Source organism: Eubalaena glacialis, chromosome 11, assembly GCF_028564815.1.
Source record: "Eubalaena glacialis isolate mEubGla1 chromosome 11, mEubGla1.1.hap2.+ XY, whole genome shotgun sequence".
NCBI lineage: Eukaryota > Metazoa > Chordata > Mammalia > Artiodactyla > Balaenidae > Eubalaena > Eubalaena glacialis.
In genome coordinates, this window is record NC_083726.1 from 27,596,078 (window position 1) to 27,616,217 (window position 20,140).

Sequence of the window (20,140 nt, forward strand, 5' to 3'; positions counted from 1 at the left end):
TCCCAAGGGCTCTGCAAATACTGTGAGAAATGCCACTTTGTGACAGCTTCAGCCAAACACCAGGCTCCTGCTTCAAGAGATCCGCTCACTACTATGTTGCTCAGAGGAGTGGAAAGATGTCGAATTGCTGGTCTGCTCAAAAGATCAAAACAGGTGTATTTCATACTCAAGCAGCAGGGATCCTGCCCTGGGAAGGAACCAGTCCCTTTCCTCATTTGCTTGCTTTACAGAAATTCATGCCCTTAGGTCCAATACCGCCACCCCCCACCCCAGACCAGACTTTCTGCTTCCAGCAAGCCCAGCCGGACTCAGCATGTTCACAACCCGCACAGATGCCTCCGTGATACAGATGGCACCACCAGCTCTATCAAAGCTTGTTTTTCCTGCCTCCTAGGGCCTAGTTCTCAGACCTTAGCCTACATCAGAATCACCTGGGAGCTTGTTAAACACTGATTTCAGGGCTCTAGCCTATGGTTTTTGATTCAGTTAAGTCTTGGGTAGGTCCCTTGCTTTCCTGGTAAGTTACCGGGTGCCTGCTGCTGCAGGTTTGGGTACCAGCCTTCGACAACTACTGCTCTAGGGTATCGCCTTGGGCCCTGAAAGCCTGTCCTCAGTGCAAAAGATCCTCATTCTCTTTGGCCTCTGACCACCCCCTTCTCAGCTTTCCTCAATTCCCATTCATTCTTCACCTCCCTTCGATAATCCCCCTGCCTTACATGCCACTGAAAGCATTCTCCCTGAAGGCAAACAGGGTGCACCTGCTGCCAAATTCAACAGACGGGCATCACCACTTGGGTGCCTCACCAGCCACGCCACAACTCAGCATGTCTGAACTGAACTCCCTGCCTTTCTCCCTGCACTCTTGGTCTGGTGTTTGAAGCTGCCCAGCTGCATGTGTTCCCTTCCTTCTGGTGACAGTATTGCCCTTACTTGCAGCAACTGCTTCTCCCTGCTCGGTGTTGTTCAGGTGTGATTTCCAATCGAACCCTCCTGACACCTTGATTTTGAACTTCTGGCCCCCAGAACTGTAAGAAAATAAATTTCTTGTTGTTTTAAGCCACCCGGTTTGTGGTAATTTGTTACAGCAGCCACAGGAAACAAACACATGCTAATTCCATTCTAATGGCTTGGGGTGGTGGGGTGGTGGGAGGGGCGGGGGCAGGGGAACCCTGCTTAGGAGATCTGACCTAAGATACAGAAAGGGGGAAATTTCAAAGCTTCCTCAGGCAAGGTCTGATTGCTTGAAAAACAGTCCATCACCAAACCATCCGGTATGAAGATAGTTACCATTTTGGCACAGATACTTAGCCAATCAAGCACTCACAAAGTAGGACAATCTATCTCTTACACCAACCCTGTTTATTTAGTCTCCTGAAGTTGTAGGGCATTCTCTCTGTAGAGAGAGGAAAGACTTTCGCTGTATAATAAATTAAGAAAAAAAAAAAGTTTAGTTTCACTGAACAGTCCTTTCTTAGAAAGCTTACAATTAATTTCCTTTGTAATTTCCGGTGATAAGTGCTGATAGCAGATTTCCTTGCCAGCTTTTGTAATCCCAATGACATCACAGAACCTCCATCACTGTAGAAAATTGTTCTTTTAGGTGGCAGTGATGACATCAACCACTACAAGGGGGGAAAAAAAAGAAACAACAGGAAATTCTACATTCAGCTGTAAACTGATAAATGAAGGAGGAACTGGTTGTTAAAGTAAGTTCCCTTAACTAAAGCCAGTAATTCTCAATTACTTGGCTTTATTTATTCGACCTATTTATTTCTATAATCTCACTTGTCGTACAAGTCCCTAGTCAAAAAGTCTCCTCACTCCCAAAAAAACCCAGGGATTATAGGTTAGAGCCCCTCACTTTGGGGGATCCCGAGGTCACATTGCCTCATGTCAGGCATAAGCAGAGGGGCTGAAAAAGATCCAGACACAGGGCTAGGATATAATTTTTAGAATGGAAGAAGGAAGGAAGGAAGGGAGGGAGGGAGGGAGGGAAGGAGGGAGGGAGGGAGGGGAAAGAAAAGGAAAGAAGGAAAGAAAGAAAGAAGGAAGTGAAGAAGGACAGAAAGAGGTAGAAAGAGAGAGAGAAAGAAAGAAAGGAAAGGTTAAAAGAAAAGAAATAAATACAGAAAGTCAATAAACATTTGAGCTGGGCAACCTAACAAACTGTATTAGTCAGGGTTCTCCAGAGCAGCAGAACCGACAGGATGTGTGTATATAGAGACTGAGTTTCATTTTATTACAGAACATCATGTAGAGTTTGATCTCATTTATATACAATTGAAGAAGTAAATTGCTACATTTCCTGGAAAAGACATTTACCAGAATCTTAATTCTAGTTATCTACGAGTGGTGGAATTTCAGGTTATTTTTGTAACATTTATTGGGGGCATACTATGTGTCAGGCATTCTTTCAAGTATTTTACATGGATTAAATTCATTCAATAATCTGTATGGTTTGCATTTTTAAGAAAACCAAAATCATGTATCATTTTCCCAAAAAAACTATGAAGCAGTTTTTTAAAATATCCCTTCTATTCTCATACATGGGCAGCCCTTGTTTCCCAAAGCTAAACAACCTTGGCACTACTGAGAGTCTGAAACTGATGTATGCAGATCCCACCCAGAGTTATTACTGGAAATCTCGCCGTTTCACAAAAAACTGATGCTCTCCCATTGCTGTTGGAGTGTTTTGTTTTATTTGATTGTTTTCATGGCTCCTCTCTTATTTATTAAGAACTGGGTAAGTGAGTAATATGTTCCCTTTTAACCCCAGTCTTACTCTTAACCCTCTCCCACAGACAACCCTTCTAATGTATTTAGTTTGCATTCTTTTGTTTCTGTGTGTTCTTATAAAATATGTGCTGTTTGGTAAGCTCGTATTTTTAATTGACCTAAATGGTTTGACTTCACATCTCATTCAAGAGTTCTCTCTGCCACATGCCCCCCAACAACCACCCATCCAGTGCCTGCACCCACTTAACACTCTCACTGTTTCTGCCATTGCTGCCTCAGGGATTCCTAGAGTTGGAAGAGTGCTCTCCATCATCCCTCCGCCAACCGCTCACTCCCAATCCCCAGAACTTAAGGTTCATTAGACCACCCAAAAGTCAACCTTGTTTTTTTTCATTTGTGTAACCCTCTTCCCTGAGAAACTTACTCCAAGTTCTTCATTTGCTCTCCTGGAGGGAATTGCAAAGCTAGCAATGATTGCCAAGCCAAGTAGCAAAGTAAGGTCCCTGGACAAGGCACTATCTGCTACCTCTCTCACCTCCAAGTAACTCCTCTGCCCTTCTAAGTCACTTTCCCTTCTCCACTGGGTTGAAGCAGTCTTGTTTCCCAACTTGTGCTAATGCTTATCTCAGGGGGCTGGATCTTCAGCCCCAAGATTCCTTTACTGAATCTTCCAGAAGACCTAACATGTCCTTCATCAGATCACAGGACTTATAAGAATGTATGTGATGAGTTCCCTTTCTATAATTTCTGCGTTCCACTTACCCTATTGGCTGCCTTTAACTTTAGTCTGATGTAATCTGCAGAAAAATGCTAAGGGTGGGGCATGGTCAGAGGGGATTCATCTCAAAGTTAATGAAGTTTGAGTTTCAAAGCCCCTACCTTGTAAAGGCCCTAGGAAAAGTCCAACGATGCTCACAAGGGCATGTGTTTTTGTTAAATTTGCAAAATTAAGACATTGTAACCGCAGTCAGTTAAGACCTCTGTCCTTGTTCTCTGACATTCCTCCCATCACAATCTCCCACATGTCAGGGAGCTTTGGAGAGTCCTTGGACATGTTGGGATCTGGCTAAAGGAAAGTTGGCTTGGGGATACACATAGTGGGGCTTAGTAGATGTAAGCACTGTCATGTCTTCTTGTTATAGTATTTGCATCCTAAAATTGTATTCTTTTCTTAAAGAGGGTTTCCAAAATTATAATGCCTCCCTTCACCTCCCAAAGCTGGGTCTTCCCAGTCAGTGAAGCCCAGAGAAATTTGCTTCAGAATCCATGTATCCCTAGGGGTGACCTTGGACCTTGCTGGCTCTGTCCTGATCTTTGTTTTGAAACATTCCTGTTGTAGGTGGACCCCTAATTCCACTGAAGCGCAGCGCTTGGCTCAGAGTATAGCTTCCAATCTACACCTCTTTGTCAATTTTCTTTTTGTGCCTCTCCCCACTGCCCCCCTACACACACACACACACACACACACACGCAAATGCACACACGCGCACGCGCACTTGTCTATATCTGGTGAAGCTGCATCTTCTATTTAAGTTTCAGAAGAATACTAAGTATTTAAGATTTAAGTATCTGGAGTGCAGATTGGCAGTGAGCCAGCTGTTTGAGCTCAAATGTACAAGGCAAACACTTCCAAGAATGCCCACAGCTGCCAGTCTCAACTTTAGAGGGCAAGAGGAGGAAACAGGCTTACATGGCAGATGTTCTGTCTGGGTGTCTCTCTGGAATTGAGGCTGTTTGATGAGGCAGAAATATTTCCAACTCTTCACCTAACAAAACAGTGAAGGAACAAAACTCTTTTAAATTAGAAAAATCTCTCAAACCAATATCTCAGCAAAATTTTTAGTGCTCAAGAACTATTAAGTTAACAAATTCTCCTTTTAGAGCAAAGCACCCCCCCACCCCCCCACCCCCCGGCCAACCCTGGCCGTCATTGCAAATGGACTCTGTTTCCATCTAAAATGTCCCGAGAGAGACGTCTTTCCGTTGGCCTACATTCAAGGTCAAGTTTTTTGTTGGTTTTTAGGGAGGAGAGGGGAGAATTGCTTTCATCTTCTTTCCCTCTGCAAAATGCTTTTCCAGAAGTGTTAACCCTACCTATTTTTTAAAAAAATGTTAACCTCCATTTCTCTGGCAGACTTTCAAATCATTTTTTCTGGTTATAAAAATAATCTATCCATCTATTACTTGAACAAATATTTACAGAGTACCTACAATATCTCGGGCCCTATTCTAGGTACTTCTTTCACTAGGAGAATTTTCCCTATCTTATTAACTAGACTTTGCAAACACTTTAATATCATAATATTTATGATAAGCAGACCCCAGAATTTATTTAGCCATTCTCTTTTTGTTAAACGCTTAGACCATTTCCAATATCTCCCTATTGTAAATTATGCAGCAATGACCTTCCTTGCAATAGTCTCTTGTCTATATCTATGATTAATTCTTCAGAACAGATATCTAGGAGTGGAATTACTAGATCAAAGGGTATGAACACTCTAAAGTTTCTTAATAAACATCCTGGCAGAGTTTCTGATGCATATTACCACCTTTGACTTCCTCAAATCTTCATCAAAGGGAGAATCACTCACCCCTATTTAAAGACAGGAGAGTATCTTCCATTCCTTCTACAGAGATTTGCTGATTCCTAAAATAATTTCATTTCCTGGTGGCGATAAAAGTAATCTGGCGTGATAAAACTCCAGTTGTTTTCCTGAACACCTATAGTCCTTTTGGTACTATACTCATCCTCTAGGAGCACATTTTTGCACTCTTTTTGCAAAGCCAAAATACTTAGAGAAGAAAGAGTATCCACACACTCATCTGCTCATTGTTATCGCTCTACGCAAACAAGGACTCAACTCAGAAAGGAAATCACTCATGAGAAATATGGAATCATGCAAAGGTATGTAAGATTCGAGTAATCATCTTCATTCCTCTGCGTATTGGGGGGGTTTGAGGAGGAGAGAGGATGTATAGTTAAGCATCTCCCTGATTAGCCTTGCTCACAATAACAGCACATGGAGTAAAGGAGCCTTCCCACCTCATCAGCACCTCTGCTCTGGCAATTCAACTGGTAAAAATGCCTCACGGAGGCGCTTTTCAATATATAAGCAAATTTCATTGCATAGCATTTTATCCTCTAATTTTTCTTCTGGAACCGCTTCATTCCCTGACTCTCTACTAAGAAGAATTTCTGCTTTCCAAGAAAACCAGTGCTGTCTTGAGAATGCCCCCAGTATTCTGTCCTCAAGAAGAAAAACTAGGGGAAACAAAACTAGGAGCAAGTCCCCTTTGATGTAGTTCAAGGTGGAATACTTGCTAACTGCATTGCTTTGTAGTCTTATTTGGATCAGAAGCCCTTTTAGCAGGGATTTCATTTATATAATGGTCTGCTTAAGACAAAGATTATTAAGATTGAAATTCAAGCTCTTCTCTTTCCTGGAAGCCAGGCAGCCTAAACGTAACTGATTGCCCGGTCTTTTTTTTTTCTCCAGCTGAGTCCCGGCTATGGAGAAATCCATGAGGAGGACAAAGAGTTTCTTCTCTGCATAAACAAAAGGGGTTTTACCGAAGTGGAGGACAGAATCTGTGGTGTGGTAAGGGACAGCACCATCATTCATTCATGCAACAGTGACTTATTGAATGCTTAGTATGTGCCAGAAACTAGACCAGGCACTGTGTGAGTGAAACAGACAGATAGCCTGCTCTCATGGAGCCTGAGCTGAGTGAGAAGCAAACACTAAATAAATACAGCTGACCCTTGAACAACATGGGCTTGAACTGCGCAGGTCCACTTATATGCAGATTTCTTTTAGTTTTTTTCAAATACTACAGTACTACATCACCAGGGTTGGTTGAATCTGTGGATGCTGAACTGTGGATAGGGAGGGCCGACTATAAGTTATATGTGGATTTTCCACTGTGCAGAGGGTCAGCGCCCCTAACCCCTGAGTTGTTCGAGGGTAAGCTGTACTCATGCCCATGAATATAAAACCACAGTCTTGGTGTGTGCAGGGCATTGAGAACGCAGAGCTGTGGATGCCTGTGATAAAGGATTTACCTTAATGGGGAAGGAGGGCAGCTGTTGCTGGAGTTTGGATCTGAAGGATAAGCTGGAAAAGAGGCAAGAAAGTGTGTATCAGGCAGAGGGAAGAGCATGAACAGAGGGGCTGCAGTCAGAGAGTGAAGAGAAGGGGGGAGTTTGTGGGATGACCCCATGATCAAGGTCATGCAGGGTTTTGGTCTTCATCCTAAATGGGTCTTTAGACTGTTAAAGCCCCTATTACTTGACAATTCCACTCTTAGGTATCTACCCAAGAGAAACGAAAACTTATATCCCCAAAAGACTTAACATGAATATTCACAGCTGCCTTAAAATAGCCTAAAACTGGAAACAATCCAAATGTCCATCAACAAGAGAATGGATAAATAAATTGCAGTATATTCATACTCAACTGAAAGGAATGAACACACAACAACACAGAATGCTGTCCAGAAGATTATTTTGAGTAAAAATAGCCAGGCACAAAAGAAGTCCATACTGTGTATTTATATTTGTATGGATCTGAAAATGGGCAAAACTAATCTATGGTGATAAAAATCAGAAAGTGGTTGCCTCTGGGTTTGGGGGTTGGGCAGGGAGTGAAATCACTGGAAAAGGGGAGCAAGAGAACTTTCTGAGGTGATAAAAATGTTCTATATTTTGTTTGGGGTGGTGATTTCACAAGCATATCCAATTATCAAAACTCCTCAAACTGTACTGAAGATCTGTGCATTGTATTATTTGTATAATATATATCAAAGTTTTTTTAAAAAGTACAATACACATTAAACTGTTTAACCACAGGAATGACATCAGATTTGCAATGTGAAAAAAGCCCCCTGGCTGTGGTCTGGAGAAAGATAAGAAGGGGCCTGAATGGAAGTGGGTAGATCATTTCCTCTGCTTTATTCAAATTACCTAGAAGCTGGAATACCCCCGAGCATCAATGCATATCATCAATGCATATTCTGTCCTTAACAGAGGAGAATTCAGACTTCTCCTTGCTCACCTCCTCTAGGAGTTGTGCAAAACAGTTGTCAATGAACCACAAAGGGAATTTAGCTGGAGAAAAATGTTGGGAAGCTGGGGTAAGAGACTGAAGAAACCACAAAGGCAGTAGATTGAACCAATTCTATTACACAGAATCTTTCAAGGCAGGATTAAAGTAATCCTGTTTGTTTTTAATATTTCAAATCTGTAGAATGCTTTCTTGGATTCTATTCCCCCATCTACAATTTTCTTCTGAAATTAAGAATCTAACGGGCTACAACTTGCTGATGCAACAGGAAGCAAAATTTATCTTTTACCCATAGTTGGAATGAACAGAATTAAAATGAGATAAGACTGAGTCAGCTTATGTCTCAGAAAGAACACAGGCAATATTATAGCAATCAAAGAGGGTTTGGGGACAGGCGGTTGGGTTGTAGGATCCTAAAGGGCTTATCCCAGGCACCACCACAAAGTCAGAAAGGCACTTGCTTGCTGAAGCTTTAAAAGAACCACAGAAGCTAAGCATTTTAGAGCTGGAAAGGATTCTTAGAGGGCATTTCAGCCTATACATTTCACCCATGAAAGCAGGAGTAAAGGGACTAAATTACCCAGGAATATTCATAACTAACATTTGATTAGCACTTTACCAAGTACTTCCACATTTATTGCCTCATTAAATCCCCATAAAGTGTTGACAAATAGCAATTGTTAATTCTTCTTTTCAGAAGTTGGGGCTCAGAGAGTGAAGCAGAGAAAGTGAATTCTTACTGATGTATGAGTTTCTCTTCTTCTTCTAGGGTGCGTCACTAGATCACTGTTCCTAGCTCTCTTGCAGTTGGAGGGGTAGAGCAGCAGAGAACTAAGTTTCTGCCCAATGAAATATGGCAGAAGCCCCCTCCTTTAGGGCTGACCCACCATACAATCCTCTCTTCACATTTTCTCTTCTCCCTTGCCTGGCATCCAGATGCATGGGATCCAGTAGAGGAGTTCGCGGCCTCAAGGGATGGTGAAGCCACCCACTGGAAGGAGCCTGGGTCTCTGAATGACTCTGTGGAGCAGAGATGTTTTTCCCATTGTGAAATTGACCCAAGTGAGAGTATAGCAGTAATGAGAAATAAGCCCTTCCTCTGTCCAGGCACTGACGTTTTGATGTTGTTGCACCAGTTAGCCTAAATAACATAAGAAAAACTAAGGGACTCATGCAAAATCCATATATTAATTTATTTAACAAAAAAATGTAAGGGCAGCTACCAGGCACTGGTGGGGGACCACAGACACCTAAGGGGATGGGAGGAACCCCCAGCAACTGGGTAGGATGTGGGGTGTGGGGTGAGTGAAGGGGGAGGAGAAGTGGAGGTGGGACAGGACTGGCGCCCCTGAGGGGCGGCTGGGGGAGGGGAAGGGATCCCACACCCAAAGGGGGAAACTGGGGGACCATTGGGAGGGCAGAGGATCAAAAGGGAGCATGGCCAGGTTTCCCCTGCTCACTCGGGTCCCCAGGAACCTGCTGAGATCCCAGGTCTGATCCTCTGCCCACCTAGGCCCCCTCCAGCTGTGCGGGTCCTGCCTGAGGGACTGGGAGGGAGGGAAGGGGGAGCAAAAGTAAAGGCCGGACCTTGGATTGGCACCCCTGAGGGGTGGCTGGGGGGATGGGAGGAGTTCCTACACCCAGTGGGACCCACCCACGGTTAGGGGTCCAGCGGCAATGGGGGGGACCCTGGGGGAGATGGTGGGGGAGGGGCATGAAGGAACGGAAGGGAACGGGGCCAGCGCTTTCCCTGTCCACTTAGGCACTGGGGAGCCTGTTGGGCTCCTGGGCCTAATGCTCTGCCCTTGGAGCCTCCCTCCTGCCCCGCAGAACCCGAGCCCCGCCCCTACACCCCCACCCAGGGCCCCACCTCTACACTCGGAGACCCCCTCCAACGTGCTGGGCCCAAACCCCACCCACACACCCTCACGCAGGGCCCTACCTCCAAACTCTGGAACTCCACACTCCAGAGGGCCTCCTTTCCACGGCTGCCTCTCCCCTTCCCCACAGCTCCTAAGCAGAGGCCCCGCCCCACGCTTGAACGTCGCCCCACCTAGGCCCCGGCTCCTGCCTAAGTTCCACCCCTGCCAAAACTCCACCCCCATAGCCAAGGCTTTTTTTTTTTTTTCCTTTTTTCCTCTTTTAGACTGGGGTTCTGTTTTACCTTGTTGATTCATTGTTGTTGATTCTTTTATATTTTTATTTTTCCTAATAAATCTTTTATTTTTCTAATTTTATTTTATTCTTTATACTTTGTTATTGTTCTCTCCTTTTGGCTTGTTCTCCCACCCCCTTTTATTTATTTTTTTTCTGTTGTGGTTTTATTTGACCTTTTTGCAGTTGTTTCAATTATAGTTTTATTTTTCCTAATATATTTTTTATCTTTCTAATTTTATTTTGCTTTTTATTCTTTGATATTATACTGCTCCTTCTTTTCCTTCTTTCTTCCTTTTTTTTAAAAATTTAGTTATTATTTATTTATTATTTTTGACTGTGTTGGGTCTTTGTTTCTGTGCGAGGGCTTTCTCTAGTTGCAGCAAGCGGGGGCCACTCTTCATCGCGATGTGCGGGCCTCTCACTATTGCGGCCTCTCCTGTTGCGAAGCACAGGCTCCAAACGCGCAGGCTCAGTAGTTGTGGCTCAAGGGCCTAGTTGCTCCGCGGCATGTGGGATCTTCCCAGACCAGGGCTCGAACCTGTGTCCCCTGCATTGGCAGGCAGATTCTCAACCACTGCGCCACCAGGGAAGCCCTCTTTTTTTTTTTTTTTTTACCACACCACAAAGCTTGCGGGATCTTGGTTCCCAGGCTGGAGGTCGGGCCCAAGCTCCTGTAGTGAAAGCTCTGAGTCCAAACCACTGGACTAACAGAGAACCTCAGACCCCAGGGACTATCAATTGGAGTGAGGCCTCCCAGAGGTCCTCATCTCAGCACCAAGACCCAGCTCTAACCAACTGCCTGCAGACTCTGGTGCTGGACGTCTCAGGTCAAACAACCAGTAAGACAGGAATACAACACAACCCATCAAAAAATAAAATAAAATGACAAAAAATATGTTACAGATGAAGGAGCAAGGTAAAAGCCTACAAGACCAAATAAATGAAGACAAAATAGGCAACCTACCTGAAAAAGAATTCAGAGTAATGACAGTAAAGATGATCCAAAATCTTGGAAACAGAATGGAGAAAATACAAGAAACATTTAACAAGGATCTAGAAGAACTAAAGAGCAAACAAACAGTGATGAACAACACAATTATTGAAATTAAAAATACTCTAGAAGGAATCAATAACAGAATAACTGAGGCAGAAGAATGGAAAAGTGAGCTGTAAAATAAAATGGTGGAAATAACTGCCAGGGAGCAGAATAAAGAAAAAAGAATGAAAAGAATTGAGGACAGTCTCAGAGACCTCTGGGACAACACTAAACGCACCAACATTGGAATTATAGGGGTCCCAGAAGAAGAAGAGACAAAGAAAGGGTCTGAGAAAATATTTGAAGAGATTATAGTCGAAAACTTCCCTAGCATGGGAAATAAAATAGCCACCCAAGTCCAAGAAGCGCCAACAGTCCCAGGCAGGATAAACCCAAGAAGAAACACGCTGAGACACATATTAATCAAACTATCAAAAATTAAATACAAAGAAAAATACTAAAAGCAGCAAGGGAAAAGCAACAAATAACATACAAGGGAATCCCCATAAGGTTAACAGCTGATCTTTCAGCAGAAACTGCAAGCCAGAAGAGAGTGGCAGGACATATTTAAAGTGATGAAAAGGAAAAACATACAATCAAGATTCCTGTACCCAGCAAGGATCTCATTCAGATTTGATGGAATAATCAAAAGCTTTACAGACAAGCAAAAGTTAAGAGAATTCAGCACCACCAAACGAGCTTTACAAAAAATGCTAAAGGAACTTCTCTAGGTAGGAAACACAAGAGAAGGAAAAGACCTACAAAAACAAACCCAAAACAATTAAGAAAATGGTAATAGGAAAATACATATTGATAATTACCTTAAATGTAAATGGATTAAATGCTCCAGCCAAAAGACATAAACTAGCTGAATGGATACAAAAACAAGACCCATACATATGCTGTCTACAAGAGACCCACTTCAGACCTAGGGACCCATACAGACTGAAAGTGAGGGGATGGAAAAATATATTCCATGCCAATGGAAATCAAAAGAAAGCTGGAGTAGCAATTCTCATATCAGACAAAATAGACTTTAAAATAAAGACTATTACAAGAGACAAAGAAGGACACTACATAATGATCAAGGGATAAATCCAAGAAGAAGATATAACAATTGTAAATATTTATGCACCCAACATAGGAGCACCTCAATACATAAGGCAAATGCTAACAGCCATAAAAGGGGAAATCGACAGTAACACAATAATAGTAAGGGACTTTAACACCTCACTTTCACCAATGGACAGATCATCCAAAATAAAAATAAATAAGGAAACACAAGCTTTAAATGACACATTAAACAAGATGAACTTAATAGATATTTATAGGACATTCCATCCAAAAACAACAGAATACACTTTCTTCTCAAGTGCTCATGGAACATTCTCCAGGATAGACCATATCTTGGATCACAAATCAAGCCTTGGTAAATTTAAAAAAATTGAAATCGTATCAAGTATCTCTTCCAACCACAATGCTGAGACTAGATACCAATTACAGGAAAAAGACTGTAAAAAATACAAACACATGGAGGCTAAACAATACACTACTAAATAACCAAGAGATCACTGAAGAAATCAAAGAGGAAATCAAAAAATACCTAGAAACAAATGACAATGAAAACACGACGACCCAAAACCTATGGGATGCAGCAAAAGCAGTTCTAAGAGGGAAGTTTATAGCAGTACAATCCTACCTCAAGAAATAAGAAATATTTCAAATAAACAATCTAACCTTACACATAAAGCAATTAGAGAAAGAATTAAAAAACCCCAAAGTTAGCAGAAGGAAAGAAATCATAAAGATCAGATCAGAAATAAACGAAAGGGCTTCGCTGGTGGCGCAGTGGTTGAGAATCTGCCTGCCAATGCAGGGGGCACGGGTTCGAGCCCTGGTCTGGGAAGATCCCACATGCTGTGGAGCGGCTAGGCCCGTGAGCCACAATTGCTGAGCCTGCGCGTCTGGAGCCTGTGCTCCGCAACAAGAGAGGCCGCGATAGTGAGAGGCCCGCGCACCGTGATGAAGAGTGGCCCCCTCTTGCCGCAACTAGAGAAAGCCCTCGCACAGAAACGAGGACCTAACACAGCCTAAATAAATAAATTAATTAATTTAAAAAAAAAAAGAAATAAACGAAAAAGAAATGAAGCAAACGATGGCAAAGATCAATAAAACTAAAAGCTGGTTCTTTGAGAAGATAAACAAAATTGATAAACCATTAGCCAGACTCATCAAGAAAAAAAGGGAGAAGACTCAAATCAACAGAATTAGAAATGAAAAAGGAGAAGTAACAACTGACACTGCAGAAATACAAAGGATCATGAAAGATTACTAAAAGCAACTATATGCCAATAAAATGGACAACCTGGAATAAATGGACAAATTCATAGAAGAAATAGAAAATATAAACAGACCAATCACAAGCACTGAAATTGAAACTGTGATTAAAAATCTTCCAACAAACAAAAGCCCAGGACCAGAGGCTTCACAGGCGAATTCTATCAAACATTTAGAGAAGAGCTAACACCTATCCTTCTCAAACTCTTCCAAAATATAGCAGAGGGAGGAACACTCCCAAACTCATTCTACAAGGCCACCATCACCCTGATACCAAAACCAGACAAACATGTCACAAAGAAAGAACATTACAGGCCAATATCTCTGATGAACATAGATGCAAAAATCCTCAACAAAATACTAGCAAACAGAATCCAACAACACATTAAAAGGATCATACACCATGATCAAGTGGGGTTTATCCCAGGAATGCAAGGATTCTTCAATATACACAAATCAATCAATGTGATACACCATATTAACAAACTGAAGGATAAAAATCATATGATAATCTTAATAGATGCAGAAAAAGCTTTCAACAAAATTCAACACCAATTTATGATAAAAACTCTCCAGAAAGTAGGCATAGAGGGAACCTACCTCAACATAATCAAGGCCATATATGACAAACCCACAGCCAACATTGTTCTCAATGGTGAAAAACTGAAACCATTTCCTCTAAGATCAGGAACAAGACAAGGTTGCCCACTCTCACCACTATTCTTCAACATAGTTTTGGAAGTTTTAGCCACAGCAATCAGAGAAGAAAAAAGAAATAAAAGGAATCCAAATCAGAAAAGAAGAAGTAAAGCTGTCACTGTTTGCAGATGACATGATACTATACATAGAGAATCCTAAAGATGCTACCAGAAAACTACTAGAGCTAATCAATGAATTTCGTAAAGTAGCAGGATAGAAAATTAATGCACAGAAATCTCTTGCATTCCTATACACTAATGATGAAAAATCTGAAAGAGAAATTAAGGAAACACTCCCATTTACCACTGCAACAAAAATAATAAAATACCTAGGAATAAACCTACCTAAGGAGACAAAAGACCTGTATGCAGAAAACTCTAAGACACTGATGAAAGAAATTAAAGATGATACAAACAGATGGAGAGATATATCATGTTCTTGGATTGGAAGAATCAATATTGTGAAAATGACTCTATTACCCAAAGCAATCTACAGATTCAATGTAATCCCTATCAAACTACCAATGGCATTTTTCACAGAACTAGAACAAAAAATTTCACAATTTGTATGGAAACACAAAAGACCCCGAATGGCCAAAGCAATCTTGAGAAAGAAAAACGGAGCTGGAGGAATCAGGCTCCCAGACTTCAGACTATACTACAAAGCTACAGTAATCAAGACAGTATGGTACTGGCACAAAAACAGAAATATAGATCAATGGAACAGGATAGAAAGCCCAGAGATAAACCCACGCACATATGGTCACCTTATCTTTGATAAAGGAGGCAAGAGTATACAATGGAGAAAAGACAGCCTCTTCAATAAGTGGTGCTGGGAAAACTGGACAGCTACATGTAAAAGAATGAAATTAGAACACTCCCTAACACCATACACAAAAATAAACTCAAAATGGATTAAAGACCTAAATGTAAGGCCAGACACTATAAAACTCTTAGAGGAAAACATAGGCAGAACACTCTATGACATAAATCACAGCAAGATCTTTTCTGACCCACCTCCTAGAGAAATGGAAATAAAAACAAAAATAAACAAATGGGACCTAATGAAACTTCAAAGCTTTTGCACAGCAAAGGAAACTATAAACAAGATGAAAAGACAACCCTCAGAATGGGAGGCAATATTTGCAAACGAAGCAACTGACAAAGGATTAATCTCCAAAATTTACAAGGAGCTCATGCAGCTCAATATCGAAAAAACAAACAACCCAATCAAAAGATGGGCAGAAGACCTAAATAGACATTTCTCCAAGGAAGATATACAGATTGCCAACAAACACATGAAAAGATGCTCAAAATCACTAATCATTAGAGAAATGCAAATCAAAACTACAATGAGGTATCACCTCACACCAGTCAGAATGGCCATCATCAAAAAATCTACAAACAATAAATGCTGGAGAGGGTGTGGAGAAAAGGGAACACTCTTGCACTGTTGGTGGGAATGTAAATTGATACAGCCACTATGGAGAAGAGTATGGAGGTTCCTTAAAAAACTAAAAATAGAACTACCATATGACCCAGCAATCCCACTACTGGGCACATACCCTGAGAAAACCATAATTCAAAAAGAGTCATGTACCACAATGTTCATTGTAGCACTATTTACAATAGCCAGGACATGGAAGCAACCTAAGTGTCCATCGACAGATGAATGGATAAAGATGTGGCACATATATACAATGGAATATTACTCAGCCATAAAAAGAAATGAAACTGAGTTATTTGTAGTGAGGTGGATGGACCTAGAGTCTGTCATACAGAGTGAAGTAAGTCAGAAAGAGAAAAACAACTACCATATGCTAACACATATATATGGAATCTAAAAAAACAAAAAACATGGTTCTGAAGAACCTAGGGGCTGGACAGGAATAAAGACAGAGACGTAGAGAATGGACTTGAGGACACGGGGAGGGGGAAGTGTAAGCTGGGACGAAGTGAGAGAGTAGCACTGACATATAAACACTACCAAATGTAAAATAGCTAGTGGGAAGCAGCTGCATAGCACAGGGAGATCAGCTTGGTGCTTTGCGACCACCTAGAGGGGTGGGATAAGGAGGGTGGGAAGGAGATGCAAGAGGGAGGGGATATGGGGATATACGTATGCATATAGCTGATTCACTTTGTTATTCAGCAGAAACTAACACAACACTGTAAGGCATTTATACTCCAATAAAGATGTTAAAAAAAAATGTATTGAGCATCTAGTATATGTACTCGGCATGGTGTGTTCATCAGTGAATTAAGATAGATCTGGGCCGTGCCCTCATGGGCTTACATCTAGTAGCTAGCTGACACAGTTATGGACAGGGATAAGATCCAAATGAAAATCTGCTAACTCTAAATTTCTTCCATTTTCTATTTCACATGCTTCCTCCCAAATAATTTGAATCAAAATGTGTGACATTCCTCAAAGCTTACTTTAAAAAGTAGACCATTTATCCCACATATGAATTATAGGATGGAGAAAAGAGGTTGGGGTTGTTTTTTAAGCTTCTATGTTGCCCAAGACCTAAGACGGCCCAGCCATGGTAAAATCCCCTTGTATCATAGAGCCTTAGTCAGTAGAAGGGATTGGAAAACCATTGTTTTCATATATTTAAGTTTTCAGTTATTTAAGAATTTACAGTTGACCCTTGAACAACACAGGGGTTAGGGGTGCCAACTCTGACCCTCCACACAGTTTAAAATCCACATAAGATGTATAGTTGGCCCTCCATATACCCTGTTCCTCTATATATGCAGTTCCTCCATATCAGCGGTTCTGCATCCCTGGATTCAACCAACCAGGGATGGTGTAGTACTGAAGTATTTACTCTTGAAAAACATCTGCGTATAAGTGGACCCACACAGTTCAAACCCGTGTTGTTCAAGGCTCATCTGTATATTGTTGAAAATGGCATGAGTTCATTTCTCTGCATTACTAAGTAGTAACCTAAAATTCTATGACCCTATGAATCTTACTCTCTGATAACTGTGCCTTTCTGGTGTCTCATGGTCACAACTCAGAACAACTGTTCTCATTGTAATGCATTGTTAAGGCAGTAGATTAAATCTCAGCCCCTCAGTTATTCCAAGCAATTGGTTGGATTTTTCAGAATATTCAAAGCCTGCTTTCTTATGTTTTACTCTCTTTTCTAGACAATTAATTTTGGCAAGTCTATAGGAAGAGCTGTCATGGCCAATAGATTCTGAGTTTTCATTTGTTTTCAGATCTTGCTCCTAAAAAATTCAGATTTATATGTATTTATCCAATTTTGACTCTTATTCAAGTGAATTTTACCTCATCATTGTTACATCAGTTAAGACTCTTGGTTGGAAGTAAAAGAAAGATCCATTCAATTGTGATTAAGCAAAAGGTAAGTTTCAGTGTAACTAACTAGAACCTAGTTTTTCTTTCTCCATCTCTCAGCTTCCTGTCTTTTGGGTCGGCTCCATTCTCAGACAGACAATCCCCACATGGTCATAAGATGGCTGCAGGAATGCCAGCCTCACAGACCCTTAAGTTCATATCCAGTGGAGAGAAAAAATATATCTGCTGGTGGCATTCATAAAAGTCTTGAAATGTCCTTGAATTGCACTGGTTTAGGTCAGGTACCCACTCAGGAACACATGTGCAGGCTGTCTTGGGCCTGGGTCATGGCTCCACTCTTGATGTAGGGATCAGAATGCCACTGAGACCTCACAGACTGAGAGTGGGGAAAGGGTAAATCCCCAGAAGAAAATTGGAGGCTGATTCTGCAAGGAGAGGTAGGTAAAGAAAAATGATGGAATGCAATGATTAACACTGCCATTGACGGCATTGGATGATTATAAGCATTGAACCAAACCCAGATTCTTTTTAAAGAATATAGCCATTAACCAGCTTGGATAGCTGTCCTTGAACTCAGCAAATGTCTGGGTAAACACAAGGATTAGGGTTTCTACTTAGCCTTAAGGACTAGAAAAGCTAATAGAGACAGTAAAACCTGTTAAAGTAACTCTTCATTAGAGAAAGTGTAAGCTTGAGTAGGCACTTGGGAACTTGTTTGTAACTAAAGGAAAGAAAGATTATTTTCTCTTACAAAACTTATTTATTTCTTGTTGCTTTAGAAAAGGAAGTATTTGATAAAGTGACAAGATAATACACATTCAGTGCAATAGTGTGATGGGGGAGGTAGGAATGGAAATACAATTTAAACTAAGGTTGCTAACAAGAAAGAGATCCTTGGGACACTGCGTGGATAGGTGCTCTAATATTAGGCATAGATAGAAAAAAATCATTTTGGACAACTGCTACTCTTATTAGGAAAAATACAACAGCCATTTACGGTCACTTTATTTCTTACCATTTTGGGTGGGATGTTTGAGATGCTTATCAAAATGAAGTTAACTTTTGACAATGTCAGTTAAACCCAGATTTACTTGAACTCATATGAGTGAGGTCTCTCTCTTTGGGTAAAAAGTGACTGAAACCCACATCAAACTAGCTTAGGCAAAAAAAAATCTATGTTGGAAGGCTCAGATAGTCCTGAGATGGCAAGGGCACACCTCGGCCTCACAGACAAGGAATCAGAGATTCAAACACCACCCAGAGTCTTCTCCTTTAATCCCTTATCTCTGTTTCTCTTATGCCGGCTTTATTCCTAGGAATTATGCCAAAAACAAATCGAATGTTCCACTTCTCAATTTGTCTTAGGGAGGGAGTAAGCCTCTTTGCCCAGGGCCAGTTTTTCAAATCCTGAAGAAGGACTCTCATTGGCCTGGTTTAGGTTATCTGCAAAGTCAGGACCAAAACACTGTATTTTGATCAGCCCTACTTGATATGGTTACTCATCTCTAGTCCAATTTGCTAAGGCCAGGAGTTGGGACTCCTGCAAGATGTTTGTCTTAGAAAAATAAGCATTTTCCGGAAAAAAGAGGATTGAAATGCTAGGTCAACAAAACCAGAGATGTTCACATCAAACATCCAATTTTTTTCTTAATAATAAGGAATATTAATGCCAATAAACATAATTATCACTTTAACAAGTAGAGAGTTACAATTTCAATGCTAAAGACCGCTCACCAAGACAAAATGCTTGGCACAGGTAGATAACCCCAACGTTTCACAAGTGGTGTCAGGCTTTGCTCCCTGTCCACCCTTGTCAGATGGCCTCCCTCCCCTGCTGAGATCATGTAATGTCTGCTGAAAGTCAGAGCTCTGCCCAGATTTCCTAAAATGAATCCTAACCTTAAGGAGACCTTGGAGTTCTATGTGCCACTCTGGGACTCAAGATCAAATCATCTTTCACCTGCTTTTGACCTTAAGTTTCAATTCTAATAATCAGACCTCTGCTTTGCTCATCTTTACCTAAGCCAAGTTTCCCCCTCTCTCCGTCCTTCCATTCTCCTACGTGACACTGCATAGCCACAGCCCTTCACAGACATGCTTTTTAAAAGGAGCAGTGTGCAAGATCTTGGTTTCTAAGTACCATTTTCCACTCAAAGGAAACAGGAGTCCTTAGAAATGGCTGATTCCAAGGCTAGAGGAGGGAAGTACAAGAGGAGCCTGAAACATCTTATTGTACCAGCAAATGAAGAGGCGCTCAAAACTGACGGGGAATGTCAAAGAGCTTGTAGGGCTCCTTACCTTAACTGAATTCTTATCAGTATATAAAACTATTAATCTCATCCTCCTTCTAAAAACTCTCATGTCCTCTAACTTCTGGTCATTTTCTCAATAACAGCTCCTTCTAAGAGTCTTTTCTGGGTATCTCATTTTCTGCCCACCTCATAAATACAGGTGTTCCTTAGGGTTCTGTCCTCAGCACTTTTCTCATTCTATTCCCTCCCTGGGTGATCTTAGCTAATCCCACAGCTTCAATTATTATATAAACAATGGCTCTCAAACATATACTTCCAAGTATATTTATGTGTAGGTAGCAGAGGAGAGATAGATTTAGCACAGACAACTCTCTTAAAGCTCCAGAACCATAAGTCCATCCAACTGCCTCCTGGATATCTCCACTTAGTTAACCCACTGATATCTCTAAGATAACCTGTTAAAAACTGAAGACATTTTCGTCATCTCGTCTAGTATTCTTTATTTCTATTACCGATACTACCAACATCTG

General features: G+C 41.3%; 1 protein-coding gene across 8 annotated transcripts in view; it reads right to left on the reverse strand.

The window, feature by feature from the left end:
* Positions 1-1,354: 1,354 nt before the first annotated feature.
* MRPL42 (mitochondrial ribosomal protein L42) overlaps positions 1,355-20,140 on the reverse strand; it is a 63,662-nt gene continuing 44,876 nt past the window's right edge. For 7 of the 8 annotated variants that reach the window (XM_061205446.1, XM_061205444.1, XM_061205441.1 and 4 more), the window contains exons 6-8: positions 6,800-6,851; positions 4,427-4,502; positions 1,355-1,622 (exon numbers count right to left, since the gene is read on the reverse strand). In XM_061205446.1, the coding sequence (XP_061061429.1) occupies positions 1,597-1,622; positions 4,427-4,502; positions 6,800-6,851 (154 nt within the window). In that variant the 3' untranslated portion in view covers positions 1,355-1,596. Of the gene's footprint in view, positions 1,623-4,426; positions 4,503-6,799; positions 6,852-8,539; positions 8,820-20,140 lie in introns of those variants that run through there. The other variant, XR_009702560.1, reaches the window with a different exon arrangement.